This window comes from Perna viridis, chromosome 4, assembly GCF_037379345.1.
Source record: "Perna viridis isolate PV_CMFRI_1.1 ecotype Kerala chromosome 4, ASM3737934v1, whole genome shotgun sequence".
NCBI classification, from domain to species: Eukaryota; Metazoa; Mollusca; class Bivalvia; order Mytilida; family Mytilidae; genus Perna; species Perna viridis.
Window position 1 is genome coordinate 1,928,218 of NC_142448.1, and position 15,006 is coordinate 1,943,223.

Here is a 15,006-nt window from a genome sequence, read left to right on the forward strand (position 1 = left end):
CAAAACTAAAAATAAGGATTTTCAAAATCCTAATGGAAATTAACATTGATAAAGGGAGATAACTATAAAAAAATTGTCAATTTTTAGTTTTCAGCAAATTCCATAATGTAGTTTTTGAGTTATGCCAATTTAAACATTTTGCCCCTTTTTTTCACCATTATGTAGCTGGGTATCACTTTATATTCTATTTTTGTGCTACTTTTTGTTCTGTTTTTGTCAATTGCATGTATTGAATGGTACTTTGATGTAGCTGTATATTACTTATTGACTTTCTCACATATGCTGCCCATGATATGTTACACATTTGAAGTATATAGTTGGTATACTGTGAAAGTACTGTTGTTTGTGGAGTACCAATTTTGTGGTTTTCATGGGTAGGCTAGGACACAAAATTTGGTTCCCAACAAACAGGAAATTTCTATTAATGTGTCTACTTAAAACCTTAAAACCACAAATTCAAGAACTTGTGTTTCTTACCTTATCCATGGAAATTGGTATTCTTGAATGCAGTACTTAAATCTTGGGATGATTTAAATTGCAGAAAATGCTTAATTTTCTAGCACTTCAATCATTTAGAAATTTAATATAAAAAGATATTGTATTGTTAATATCTGCAAACTCTTTATTAATAATTTTTACTTGGTTAAAATAATCTTATAACCACAAAAAGTAGAATATTTACTTCATCATTTGCATCAAAAATTTAAATCTTGAACTTTATTATCTTGACAAAAGGACGCATGGTTTACTATTTGCATTCTATGTGAAACTTGTTTTTAGTTGTAGATGATCTTCTAGTCAATGCTCAAATTTCTACATTTCATTTATCAGATAAGGCATGATTATGATTTTTTATCACATTTTATTGTTATTTCAGCCATTTGTACTGAGTTATCTCCCCTTTCCAATATTAATTTTCATGTGAAAATGCTTTTTTTAGGTTTCTGCATGCAGACTTTTTCTGTGTTTATTTTGGTTTTAATGGTATAGAATAACTTTAAAATCTTTTTTAATAAGAATAAAATTCTGCTAGATTGGACTATATGTTTTTTTATTATTTGGGTTTAACACCCGAGCAACAATATTTCAGCTATATTCAAGCGAGTTTGCAATTTGTAGTACTCAAATAATTTTCAGTGGGCAAAAAATAACATAACTCCAAACAAAGGATTATTTATTTGCAGACCTGATACTAAGCATGATATATATTAGTAGAGTTTGCAATTTGTATCAGGTCTACAATGTAGGTCTGCATAAGCAAATAATTAATCCTCTGTTTGGAGTTATGTTATTTTTTTACTCTTTGAAAGAATTCATAGTTATAAATTTCAACATTGCAACATTTTATTGTAGACCTGGAAATCCATAAAGAGATCATACAATGACTTTGCTGTCAGTTTATCTCTCTGGTACAGTACCTTTAAGAAAATAGAAGGTAAAACATAACAACAGAGGACCTTTAGTTTAATGATTTATTTTTTAGTGAGTTTGATGGACTAATCATTTGAACACTAATTCCATAAACTATGCATGTCATATAAGATTCATTCTAAGTAAATGGTAAATTCCTTTAAATTTGATGATATTGTAGTTGTAGTTTCCTATCATTTCTTATTTTTGTCAGTCATTAAGATAATGTATTGTGTTTGTTATAAAATGTATATCTGACGAGCTCACCATTTACATCTTTGAAAAAATATTTTCTTACCTAAAGGTTGTATACATTTCAGGTGAATATGGTACAGCTATAATGACATACTTTAAGTTTCTCAAATGGCTGTTAAAGTTAAACTTCTACACAATGATAATAACGTTCTGTGTGATAACTATCCCATACCTAGCCCTTGGACCATCGACTTATACAGATACTGTCCAACACCTTAATGATAGTGCAACCTCTATAAGCTGTACGGAGGAGTATATAGAGTATATGAACAATTTTACTTCTAAGGAAAGCATTGATGAAAAAGTGATAGATTTCCTCCAAGGAACTGTAAGTAACTGTATAGTTTCTCTTTATATTACTTCCAAGGAAAGTCTTGATGATAGATTTCCTCCAAAGAACACAAAGATGATTTGTACAAAATACACATAACTAAAAAAATACAAGTCACAAAAATTTGTAACAAGGAGTACATCCTGGTAATGACTTGAACATCATGCGAATTATTTGATGTTTACAGGGTTGGATGGAAAGGACAGTATTATTCTATGGTGTTTACTATAACAAGACATACTACAATGTTATAGAGAAACAAGAAACGACCTATAATATGGCTTTGGCCTATCTACTGGCTGTAGGATCCAGCTTCTTCGTATGTTGTGTATTACTTGTTAAAAAGTAGGTACTAGGTAATCAATTTGTTAATTCAATATTATCCTTGTTCCATTTTTACATCTTCCTGATGAGAGACAGGTCATATATCTTTGTACCTTAATCAAAAGATTATAAGAGGTTTGGTTTTGGTATGCTATTGTACTGATACTTGAACATTTTTTTAAATCAGCATTCAAAATATAACCAACAGTCTTCAGTATGAAATCTACATTTAAAATATACCCAACAATTCTTCAGTATGAAATCTACATTTATTTAACTAGTATACCAACCATCCAATGTACTATGCATTTGATATTTTAAACAATTTGACAACAAGCAGAAATCTCTTTCCAAAGTAGAAATAACATCCGAAATTGAATTTCATACACTCTCAAGGCTATGGCATACAAAAATGGTATACAGCTTACATCACACGTTTTATAGCCTTTAATGCCAGTTCTAAATCTAACAATGATCATTCCTTCTTTCCAGTTCAGCAAAAAGTGCTAAAGTCAGCTTAGGTTTAGAGTCTTCTGTAGCCAGTTACTCTAATAAAGTGTTTGCAGGCTGGGATTTCTGTATCAAAAATCAAAAAGCAGCTAAAGTTAAATATGCTGGTATCAAGTTTGAAATTACAGTAAGTTGGATAAAAATATTGTTTTAAGGAGAAAAGGTCAAATGTTAGTGATAGTACTTTGACCTGTCTTAGTCTAAGGCTAAAGAAAATCATATAAATAGAAATGCATTTTCGTTATCATTATACCCCCATAAACAAAATGTTGGGATAAATAGAATTCACCCTGTCTGTCTGTCTGTCTGTCTGACCTCCTGGATTTCGATGAGATTTAACAGGTAAGTTAGGCATCATATGTAGATGTGCAATAAAAGGAAATAAGTTAATGTTATTACACGATCTCATTTTCTGAAACAACTCAGTGGATTTAATGAATATGGAAACATGTATGAACAAAGCTACGGAGATAATCCAACTTAAGGTTTTTACATGATTCAAGTCAACTCACAGATGAAGTATTCTCTTAATGAGCTTACAGTAATTTCAGTGAAATGTATTATTACACTTTTTAGAATATCCAACAGTAATAATAAATGAATTACTGTTTCCTTCATAAGTTTTGTCTTTGTTCGCTCACTTGGACTCAATGTTATTGCCTTCAGTTTGGGTTTGTCTTTTGTTATCTGTCATCATGAACTTTTTTCTAAATTTTCTTCTTCATAACTTCTGATTAGATTGTTACCAAAATCTAAACTACTTTTAGATCTTTTTCACAAAATGCTTAACTTGACTTTTTCCCATTTTACTGTATTTGTTTTTTGTTTTTTTCTAAAATCTGTAAAGTCATGTCTTTGCTTTGTATTTGAATTAAAAGTTATTTTCCTGCAGCCAAATGTTTATAGGGTTTGTAGGTGAATTAATAAGGCTCTCTTTGTGTATTTGTTAACTTCTTGTTCCAGGCAGATTTAAGAGAAGAAAAGCGGCAGCTAGCCTGGGAAAATAAGGATTTCTCAGACAAATGTAAAGTTTATTTTATCCGTGTTATAATTAACATTTTGGTGATAATATTACTTGGAGGATCTTTGGCATTAATAGCTTATACAGCTCAAACCATGATAGAGGTAAGTTACCTTCATTTGAGTTATAAAAGTGGTAAATTTGAGAGAAAATAAAATAAATAGTCATGTGATCATTTTGTATTAAGGCTTACTGCTAAAGTACTTTAATTCGTGGATACCAATTTTCGGAGATCAGGGAAAAAAGTTGGTGGATTCTTGAATTCATGGTTTTCATTAAACACATCAATGAAATACTCCATTTCTTATGGTACCAAATTTTGTGATTTGACCTACTCACAAAAACCACAAAAAAATGGTATCCCATAAACAACAGTACTTTCACATTATATGCCCATTTGATGAAAAACTGAAATGTTTTCCTATTATTCTTCAAGGAAATATCCAATTGTTGAATTATTTCTAATAAAGCTTAGTATAATCTTTATATGTCTATATATTTGTTTTTCTATCTGCTCAGATATATTTATAGTGCCTTTAAACTGTTCAGGAGTTATAGCCCCTGTTACTTTAAACTGTTCAGGATTTATAGCCCATGTCACTTTAAACTGTTTGGGAGATATAGCCCCTGTTACTTTAAACTGTTCAGGAGTTATAGCCCCTGTTACTTTAAACTGTTCAGGAGTTATAGCCCCTTTTACTTTAAACTGTTCAGGAGTTATAGCCCATGTCACTTTAAACTGGGAGATATAGCCTCTGTTACTTTAAACTGTTCAGGAGTTATAGCCCCTGTTACTTTAAACTGTTTAGGAGTTATAGCTCTTGTCACTTTAAGAATAAGAATCAACTTTCTTTGCTTTTGTATTACAGTTACAGAAGAATGATTATGAAGAGATACTGATCTTGATAATTCAGTATGTGCCATACCTTACAATAACTATACTCAATCTCTTCATGCCTATCTTTTTCCAAAAACTGGTCCAGTTTGAGATGTATAAGTATGAAACAGAACTTAAACTGACACTTGCTAGGTAAGTTTATATCTGTCTAATATCATTCAAGTACAGATGATCTTCCTATTTCTTGCATAGTCAAGGACTATGCAAGAAAATGGATAAAACGAGAACAAGAAGACATTGATTCTCTGTCAGAGTGGTTAAAGGCCGTAAGGTCTTTAATTTTGAAACGAATGAAAGTTTTAAGTAGGTCAATGAGTGCCAAGGCTACATCAGTTTTCAAAAACCCAGATGTAGCAAAAACATTGTCTACTATACATGACAAATATGTTGTCGTACCAGCAGACAAAGCCTAAAACATCATTGTTTTTGTCTGCAAAACGTTTTACATCCAATGTTTATTATCAGAGGTAGACGTAGAAAATAATAGCAGTGATAAGACCTATACTGCTACCACTCTCTCCAAAGAAGAGATTGTGGAAAACCATAAATCTGTGTTATCCTTTTTTGGTCTTTTTGTGATTTACTGTCTATGTACTGGATTCCTAAACTCCACAAGAATCCATACAAACAACGTTTCATAGCTTGATCTGCAAAATGTACCACCAAACGTCTTTCAAAACCTTTAACTTCTATACTCACAACTGTCAAAGAGGGTCTACAGTCCTACCACAACACTTGTTACTCCCGTAGTGGTATTAATTCAATGTGGATCCTGAAAAATTCGAAAGATCTTTTGGAGACAATCAGTTCAAGACTATTATCTGAATATAAAAGCATTAAAACCTATGATTTTTCAACACTGTATACTTCTATTCCCCATACTCACTTAAAATCCCGACTTAGAAACATTATACATCTTTGTTTTTCCAAAAACGATGGTACACCTAGATACAAATATATAGTTCTTGGTAGAGATTCCTCATACTTTGTAAGAAATAATTCCAAATCATCTTCCAAATATACAGGGGAAGATGTTTTCCAAATGCTGGAATTTTTAATCGACTACATATTTGTCCAGTGTGGTGGAAGTGTTTTTCAACAAATGGTCGGCATTCCAATGGGAACAAACTGTGCTCCTCTACTTGCTGACCTATTCCTTCACTCTTATGAGGCTGACTTTATAGCTGATCTGATCAGAAAGAAAGAATATCGCTTGGCTAGATCCTTCAATCTCAGTTTCCACTATTTAGATGACATATTATCTTTAAACAATCCTAATTTCGGGGATTTGATACATCGCATCTACCCAAAAGAACTTGAGATAAAGGATACTACAGACACTGTGAAGTCAGCCTCATATTTTGACCTACACTTAGAAATCGATGGTAAAGGAAAACTATTGACCAAACTTTACGACAAACGTGATGACTTTTCATTCAGAATTGTCAACTTTCCTTTAATCTGTGGCTACATCCCTCCGGCACCTGCGTATGAAGTGTTCATATCACAACTCATACGTTATGCCAGAGCTTGCCGAAACTACACAGATTTTTTGTATCGCGCTAGAACTCTAACAAATAGGCTTCTGGAACAGGGTTATGTTGCTACAAGATTGAAGTCATCACTACAGAAGTTTTATGGTCGTCATCATGAACTCTTGGATCGTTATGGTGTATCCATCTGCACCATGAAAACTGATTTATTCAACAGGTCATAGTTTTCCTTTCCTCGTTTGTCTACCCCGGACTTGACTTTTTATGAGCAACTCGGCGGGTGTTTCTAGAAAAGCAGAGGACGCTTACCCTACCGGTGCACCTGGTCCATGCTCCCAGTTTTTAGTGGAGTCTGAGTTGCTCATTTGCTTTTGTTACTTTGTATGTATGATTTTAGTTACTTTATGTTCTTTGTTGTGTATGTCTGTTTTCCATGTCTGGTCTTTGTCCCTGAATTACATTCTTTTGATTACCACTATAACCTTGGTTCCCTTGATTACTCTTTCAATTATGTCAGGAAATTTTCTCCACAGGTCAAAATTTTAAGAAAAATATTTGAATTGCTTTTCAGTAGTTTTTAAATGTAAGAACTTCTTGTTTTGCATTACACATACCTGTTAACCTTTTAAAGGCTTTAAGTGAAATACTCCTTAATTCAAACTTCTTTTAGAAGGATATTTAGCATAGGTAAACTTATTGGAAATATAAATACATAATTGCATTTACAAATTAAACTTACATAATTGATTGACTGTTTGTACATTCTAATGCTAATGTAGTTTTACAAATAATTGCTTTTATTTAGTGTCTTAGTGTTAAACTTGTTTGTATCAGTAGCTTGTCTCTTTTTGCCTTTACCATTTATTTGTTATCTTATTTCAGATCTGTGTTGTTACGATTGTCTTCCCCAATAGTTTTACTGGCTATTCTCTACCAACAGTTGATAATAACGTCTGGGGAAGCAGCAACTTCAGTGAAGAATTGTGGCAATGATAGGTGGTCAGCTGCAGGGTCTGGACTCAGAGGTGTTGTTAAGGTTTGTATCCATTTAGAATTATGGGAATGATAGGTTGTCAGCTGTAGGGTCTGGACTCAGAGGTGTTGTTAAGGTTTGCATCTATGTAGAATTATGGGAATGATAGGTTGTCAGCTGTAGGGTCTGGACTCAGAGGTGTTGTTAAGGTTTGCATCTATGTAGAATTATGGGAATGATAGGTTGTCAGCTGTAGGGTCTGGACTCAGAGGTGTTGTTAAGGTTTGCATCTATGTAGAATTATGGGAATGATAGGTTGTCAGCTGTAGGGTCTGGACTCAGAGGTGTTGTTAAGGTTTGCATCTATGTAGAATTATGGGAATGATAGGTTGTCAGCTGTAGGGTCTGGACTCAGAGGTGTTGTTAAGGTTTGCATCTATGTAGAATTATGGGAATGATAGGTTGTCAGCTGTAGGGTCTGGACTCAGAGGTGTTGTTAAGGTTTGCATCTATGTAGAATTATGGGAATGATAGGTTGTCAGCTGTAGGGTCTGGACTCAGAGGTGTTGTTATGGTTTGCATCCATGTAGAACTGTGGCAATGATAGGTGGTCAGCTGCAGGATCTGGACTCAGAGGTGTTGTTAAGGTTTGCATCTATGTAGAATTATGGGAATGATAGGTTGTCAGCTGTAGGGTCTGGACTCAGAGGTGTTGTTAAGGTTTGCATCTATGTAGAATTATGGGAATGATAGGTTGTCAGCTGTAGGGTCTGGACTCAGAGGTGTTGTTAAGGTTTGCATCTATGTAGAATTATGGGAATGATAGGTTGTCAGCTGCGGGGTCTAGACTCAGAGGTGTTGTTAAGGTTTGTATCTGTGTAGAACTGTGGTAGTGATAGGTTGTCAGCTGTAGGGTCTGGACTCAGAGGTGTTGTTAAGGTTTGCATCTATGTAGAATTATGGGAATGATAGGTTGTCAGCTGTAGGGTCTGGACTCAGAGGTGTTGTTATGGTTTGCATCCATGTAGAACTGTGGCAATGATAGGTGGTCAGCTGCAGGATCTGGACTCAGAGGTGTTGTTAAGGTTTGCATCTATGTAGAATTATGGGAATGATAGGTTGTCAGCTGTAGGGTCTGGACTCAGAGGTGTTGTTAAGGTTTGCATCTATGTAGAATTATGGGAATGATAGGTTGTCAGCTGTAGGGTCTGGACTCAGAGGTGTTGTTAAGGTTTGCATCTATGTAGAATTATGGGAATGATAGGTTGTCAGCTGTAGGGTCTGGACTCAGAGGTGTTGTTAAGGTTTGCATCTATGTAGAATTATGGGAATGATAGGTTGTCAGCTGTAGGGTCTGGACTCAGAGGTGTTGTTAAGGTTTGCATCTATGTAGAATTATGGGAATGATAGGTTGTCAGCTGTAGGGTCTGGACTCAGAGGTGTTGTTAAGGTTTGCATCTATGTAGAATTATGGGAATGATAGGTTGTCAGCTGTAGGGTCTGGACTCAGAGGTGTTGTTATGGTTTGCATCCATGTAGAACTGTGGCAATGATAGGTGGTCAGCTGCAGGATCTGGACTCAGAGGTGTTGTTAAGGTTTGCATCTATGTAGAATTATGGGAATGATAGGTTGTCAGCTGTAGGGTCTGGACTCAGAGGTGTTGTTAAGGTTTGCATCTATGTAGAATTATGGGAATGATAGGTTGTCAGCTGTAGGGTCTGGACTCAGAGGTGTTGTTAAGGTTTGCATCTATGTAGAATTATGGGAATGATAGGTTGTCAGCTGCGGGGTCTAGACTCAGAGGTGTTGTTAAGGTTTGTATCTGTGTAGAACTGTGGTAGTGATAGGTGGTGAGCTGCAGGATCTGGACTCAGAGGTGTTGTTATGGTTTGCATCCATGTAGAACTGTGGAATGATAGGTGGTCAGCTGCAGGATCTGGACTCAGAGGTGTTGTTAAGGTTTGTATCTATGTAGAACTGTGGCAGTGATAGGTGGTTAGCTGCAGGATCTGGACTCAGAGGTGTTGTTATGATTTGAATCCATGTAGAATTGTGGCAATGATAGGTGGTCAGCTGCTGGGCCTGGACTTTCTATGCTAGAGGTTGTCTGGCAAGCTTGTTTCTGTGGCATCCAATAGGGTATGGAGGAATGGAATTTCAATTTCTTTGCCGTAGGTCTGGACTAAGAGGTGTTGTTAAGGTTTTTGTCAGTGAAGAACTGTGATAATAATGCTAGTAGATGGTCAGCGTCATGATTTTTACATAGGTTTGAAAATATTATGGTGTATATTTTACTTGTTCGCACTTTAAAATTGCTACTTTAAAATTCATGAATTAGACAGATTTTTCAAAGAGATGAAACACAAAGATAATCATCTTTGAACAACTGTGTGATGTTAATTGTTCAAAATTGTTAAAATAACTAGATTTTTCAAAGAAGAAACACAAAGATAATCATCTTTGAACAACTGTATGATGTTAATTGTTCAAAATTGTGAAAATAACTGTCTTTCATAAATAGTTTCACATCATTTATTTTTGGGCCTTTCACAGCTTGCTTTATTGTATGGGTTTTTCCCATCAAAGACTGTATGATGACCTGAAGAAGTTTAATTGTTCTTTGCTTGGCATTTGGTGGTTGACTGTCTCATTGGCAATCATACTACATCTCCTATTTTAATATTTATATATAGTTGAATTTAATTTATTCCAAAATTGTTTGTTGTTTAATAAAAACAATTAGAGAAATTTTTCTCAGTATTTTAGATGTTGACTACATTCTTCATACTAATACTTATTTTCTTTACATTGACAGTGTTGGGAATCTTACGTTGGACAACAATTATACAAGTTGGTGCTGTTAGATTTGTTAGTAGAGTGTGGTATCATACTGTTTGGTAACATACCTAGAAGGTAAGGCATTAAGATACCTAGAAGCTATTGTAATAACACACCTAGAAGGTAAGGCATTAAGATACCTAGAAAATGAGGCATTAATTTACCTAGATTGTAAGGCATTCACATACCTAGAAGGTGAAGCATTAACATACCTGGAAGGGGAGGCATTAAATATGGTTCAATTGAATCAAAAGCGGCCCCTAGTACTGTAATAAACAGAATACCAGCAGTTTTGAAGTCAAGATAGAATTGTTACAGCGACTCCCATAGGCCGAGATATTATGTTCTGTCCTGAAACTGTTTATCAGTGACATTACAGTCGATTTGATATTACACTGTCTTAGGAAATTACCGATATGTTTGTGTACCACGGTAGTAGCCTTAGATAGAAAATTTCAGGTAATAAGAACAATGAAGAAATGACAAAGTTGTTGATCTTACAAGCAGAGAATCAATGATATGTTTAAAACAGAAGTTGGAAACTTTAATTGTTTTAGTTTGATTTTTTTTCTACAAATTTAGGATGCATTATATTTTCACCTGTATAAGTTTTGGTCATAAGTGATATCAGAATTGGGGTTTTTTATGTCAGGTTATCATTTTCTTATGTCAGAAATAGGATTTTTTATTCAGGCTTTTTTTTTCAATGGATAGTAAAATGTTCCCCATGAAAATAGCTGCCAAATGCAACACTATAACTGATAACACTTGACTGGCATTACATAAATATTTTGCCAATACAGGTGGTTATGGCATAGAAAAGAACCCAAATAGAGAAGTAGCCTAATAAAATATAGGTATATTCTGTGAAGCAAAATAAATGGCATGTATGTGGCATTCTTTACTTAGGCCAAATTGTGTCAGTATTTTTATTTGTGCAAAAAACATCGGCCTTATCAATCACTGAACAGTTTTGCTGACAGGTACCATAGGGGGACATCTCAAACATGTTATTTGAATGTATTTTTTTTTCTCTACAGTATAGTATACAGCAAGTTCAAAGATAAATCTAAGTTGGTGAGAATGATTGGTCCTCAGGAGTTTGATCTGACACAAAGTGTTGTTGATATAGTATACTCACAAAATATTTGTTGGTAAGTTTGAAAAATAGCATGCATTCTTAAGAAACATGTGTGTGGTTTATCATGATACATTGAAATAAAGAGCAGTACTAGTCACCCTACTTCAAGGGGTACTTGTAAGGGGTTTAGATATCAAAACAAATTTCAGTTTGTCTTGTCATTTCTTTACAATCAACAGTCTGAAGGGGTATTACAGTAAGACTATGGTTTAATCATATTGATGTTCCTCATTTTGTTTGTATGTTGTGTACAAGTTATAATTTTGTACTTGTTCTGACATGTACAAATTTTGCCTGTACATGTTATAAGGTGTAAAAAATTGCTCGAAAATGATTTCACTGGTACAATATTGAAATGAATCTTTAATATGTGAAGAATTGTCAAATGAAATAGAAATGGGAATGTGATCAAAATTACCAGTAAGAAATGATAAGTATGAAAGAACTTAATTATAACATTAGAAAAAGACATACACCGATTTCTTCTTAAACATATTGACTGATTGTAAAAAAAAATACCCTTATGGGTAAACTCTATGATGTTCATTAATTAACAAAAACAGTTTATTTTACTCCAGAGCTCTATTAAACCCTTTTTGTGAGTGAAATTCTATGATGTGAAGTTAGTATAAAAGAGCTTTCAGGATTAAAATCATTAGTTATGACACAAGTAAGTAAAGATAGAAGTTGACAGCTAGGATACATTCAACCAATGAACCTTCTGAATCGTACAATGTTGAATCAGAGCCTCCAGAAGTCAACATTCTAGAAGTATTTGGTACGGCATCTGAGCTGTGTGACAATTGGTATAGACACCGTAAAAGAGGCCTGTCTGAGAGTGGCAATGCATTTCCTTCGATTTTAGTTCCTGCAATAAAGAGAGCTAGAAGAATAGCATTATCAGGTCAACAACTACAAGTTGACAATTAAGCACAAAAAAAAACAAAGATAACCCTTACTGTCCTTAATATTGGTGATTATGTAAAATCTGTCCAAAGATAAGGGTGTAGTCGACGTTAGAAATATAAGAGGTGGTGTACTTGAAATAAATGAACATGGGTCATATAACATAGGGACACAGGTGAGAAAAATCAAAGGGTTGGTGAGGTGAAACCAGTTTTGACAATATTGAACAAGTTAAAATCATTTTTTGGCAATTTTTTTGTACATGTTATAACTTGTATTTTTGGGTTATTCAAGTTATAACATGTACAAAATTACAACTTGTACACAACATACATGTATGAACCTGTGTATACCATGTATCTCTATTACAGGTTGGGATTGATGTTTAGTCCCCGTATCTACCTGTGACATGTACTTATTTTACAGGTTAGGAATGATGTTTAGTCCCCTTATTTACCTGTGACATGTGTTTATATTACAGGTTGGGAATGATGTTTAGTCCCAGTATTTACCTGTGACATGTATTTATTTTACAGGTTGGGAATGATGTTTAGTCCCCTTATTCCATTTATGACTTTCCTGAAAATTCTGATATTTTTCTATTTCAAAATAGTAAGTAAAATTACTTAGTTTCAATGAATCGTTATCTTTTAAAGTCCAGTACATATGAATTGATATTCCTTCTGATTTTTAAACAAATATGCAAATTAGGCTGTTACTAAATATAGAATAAATTTTGAAAAGTCTTGATATCATATTGTGACAAAGTCTGGACATTAGATCTCGAAAATAAACACCAACAAGACCAAGCTTACCTTCACATAACCTTTTAGACAATTTTTGTCTCACCTGCAGCAAAAGTCATGGAAGGCAAAATTTAGGTTTTGCTTCTCCGGCAAAGGTGGCAACTGCATCCACAAACTTAACGTTAAGTTTTCTGGCAAGTTCATTTAAACATGAACTCCTTATGCTAGGTCATGATATTTGGTGTACAGATGCATTACCATCATTGCATCACAAATTCTTGCCAATTTTATGCATATACCCCTGCAGCCTTGGTTTATTGACACAGAAAATTCAATGTTAAAAGTTTAACATTAAGGATTCTTATAGTTCATGTAGACATTTTTATTTGAATTCCATCCACTGCATGAGTGGAAGGGATTTACAGTGCTCCCTTGCTATAACACTGCTCTTTAATGGCAGTTCCTCTGATATTGCCATAAATTTCTTAAGTCAGCTTTTCTTGAAGTTAAATAGATTCTATACAATTTATTCCCTTAGTATATCCCCAACCTCTTATACCGCCACAATTTTGCCTGGTCCAAAAGTTGGCGATATAACGAGGATGCACTGTATTATTTTTTCACTGATTCTTCTTTTTTTCTTTTTCTTGTTTCTTTGCCTTTACTTTTGTTTGGTCAGGAAACTCAAAGGGAACTTAATTGATCTCAATGAAGCTTGTTCATCCATCTGTCACCTAGTGCATTTTGTAGTGGTTACACAAAAATGATAATTTTTTAACTTAAAATTTCCTGAAGAGAAAAACACTACTGATGGATAATTTCTCTATAGTTACTTCACAGACATTGTTACTTGTAAATTAATAAAGCGGTACCAAATATTCCTTAGTTGAACTTCTCTTATAATTCAAATAAAAATATATTCAAACTTCATTATTACAATTCTTATAACTATAAAGTTAAAGGAGATAGCAGTAAAGATTTTTGGGGCATCAATTATGGATTTGACTATAATCATTAAGTAATACATTGTTCATTGGTGAACTGTTTTAAATAAATTTAAAGGCATGTGATCAGTTTTGCATATCAACGATTCTCATTTCTACTACCATGGTTAATTTTTTTTTCAGTTGTTATTGAAGTATTGTGAAGCTCAGGAACGTCCATACAGAACATCCAGATCAAACTCATTGTTCATGTTAGTACTTTTATTGGCATTCCTATTTGCTGCAGCACCAATTGGCTATATGGTTGGCAAGTAAGTAGATATTATGTATTTTTTACTTTATAGTATACAAACAAGTTAGTGGGAAATAGCTGGGTTATTGTTAATCATAGTTCTTATAAAATCTGGTTCAGAAAGTAGATGAAAGGTTTGAATTACACTGAGGTGTAAATTTTATTATAATAGGCTCTACATGTGTTTGCTAACCCTGGTTCACTCCAGAATATCCTGAATTGTTACAAAAAATCTTTGTATACTTGCTTTAATTTGTTAATTTTCTTTATTTAGTATTCGACCTAGCCAGAGTTGTGGTCCCTTCAGAAACTACTCAGAAAAAGAGCTAAATGTTGTTATGTTTGATACAGTAACCTATACAGTGGCTAACTGGCCAAGTGTTTTGAGGGCTATTGTTAACTTCCTGGGTACTGTTGGTTTCTTTGTTCCTGCTATTATACTACTGTGGTGAGTCACAATTTTATAATGTAAAAACAAGAGAAAATGTATAAAATGAAACTCATCATGAAAAAACTTTCAACTGCGATGCTTAGATGAGGATATTTATGTATAATATGATCTATAACAAATTTAGAAAATTGTTCAGATAATGTTGTGTTATCTTTGATTTAACCTTCTTTAGACAAGTAAAGCAATTATTTTAACAAAATATTACCAGTAATTATGTCCCCTTATTTTAATGTTGATGAACATTTTTATTTCTTCATTTTTACATTTTATGATTTAACTTTGATTTTTCAGTTTAGCAATGTATTACTATTGGTTACTAGGACAAGGATATAAAAAGAAAGAAAAGGTACTTCAGCATCAACTTAAATTGGTATGTATCAATAGAAAAATTACCTACGAAAGGAATGAAATACTTGTCAATAGACGTTTATGCTCTTTGCACAATCCTTTTAAGCACTAATCAAGTACCGGT

The 15,006-nt window shown here is 33.6% G+C and overlaps 1 protein-coding gene across 12 annotated transcripts in view; it reads left to right on the plus strand.

Annotated features, from left to right (window-relative positions):
• The window catches only part of LOC148618414 (transmembrane channel-like protein 7), a 31,045-nt gene that overhangs the window by 11,978 nt on the left and 4,061 nt on the right, over positions 1-15,006 (plus strand). For all 12 annotated transcript variants that reach the window (XM_088577306.1, XM_088577302.1, XM_088577303.1 and 9 more), the window contains 13 exons: positions 1,354-1,435; positions 1,731-1,993; positions 2,184-2,341; positions 2,813-2,957; positions 3,794-3,955; positions 4,721-4,881; positions 7,125-7,278; positions 10,032-10,129; positions 11,095-11,208; positions 12,638-12,713; positions 13,975-14,102; positions 14,358-14,531; positions 14,826-14,904. In XM_088577306.1, coding sequence (XP_088433432.1) covers positions 1,354-1,435; positions 1,731-1,993; positions 2,184-2,341; positions 2,813-2,957; positions 3,794-3,955; positions 4,721-4,881; positions 7,125-7,278; positions 10,032-10,129; positions 11,095-11,208; positions 12,638-12,713; positions 13,975-14,102; positions 14,358-14,531; positions 14,826-14,904 — 1,794 coding nt within the window. The remainder of the gene's footprint in view (positions 1-1,353; positions 1,436-1,730; positions 1,994-2,183; positions 2,342-2,812; positions 2,958-3,793; positions 3,956-4,720; positions 4,882-7,124; positions 7,279-10,031; positions 10,130-11,094; positions 11,209-12,637; positions 12,714-13,974; positions 14,103-14,357; positions 14,532-14,825; positions 14,905-15,006) is intronic.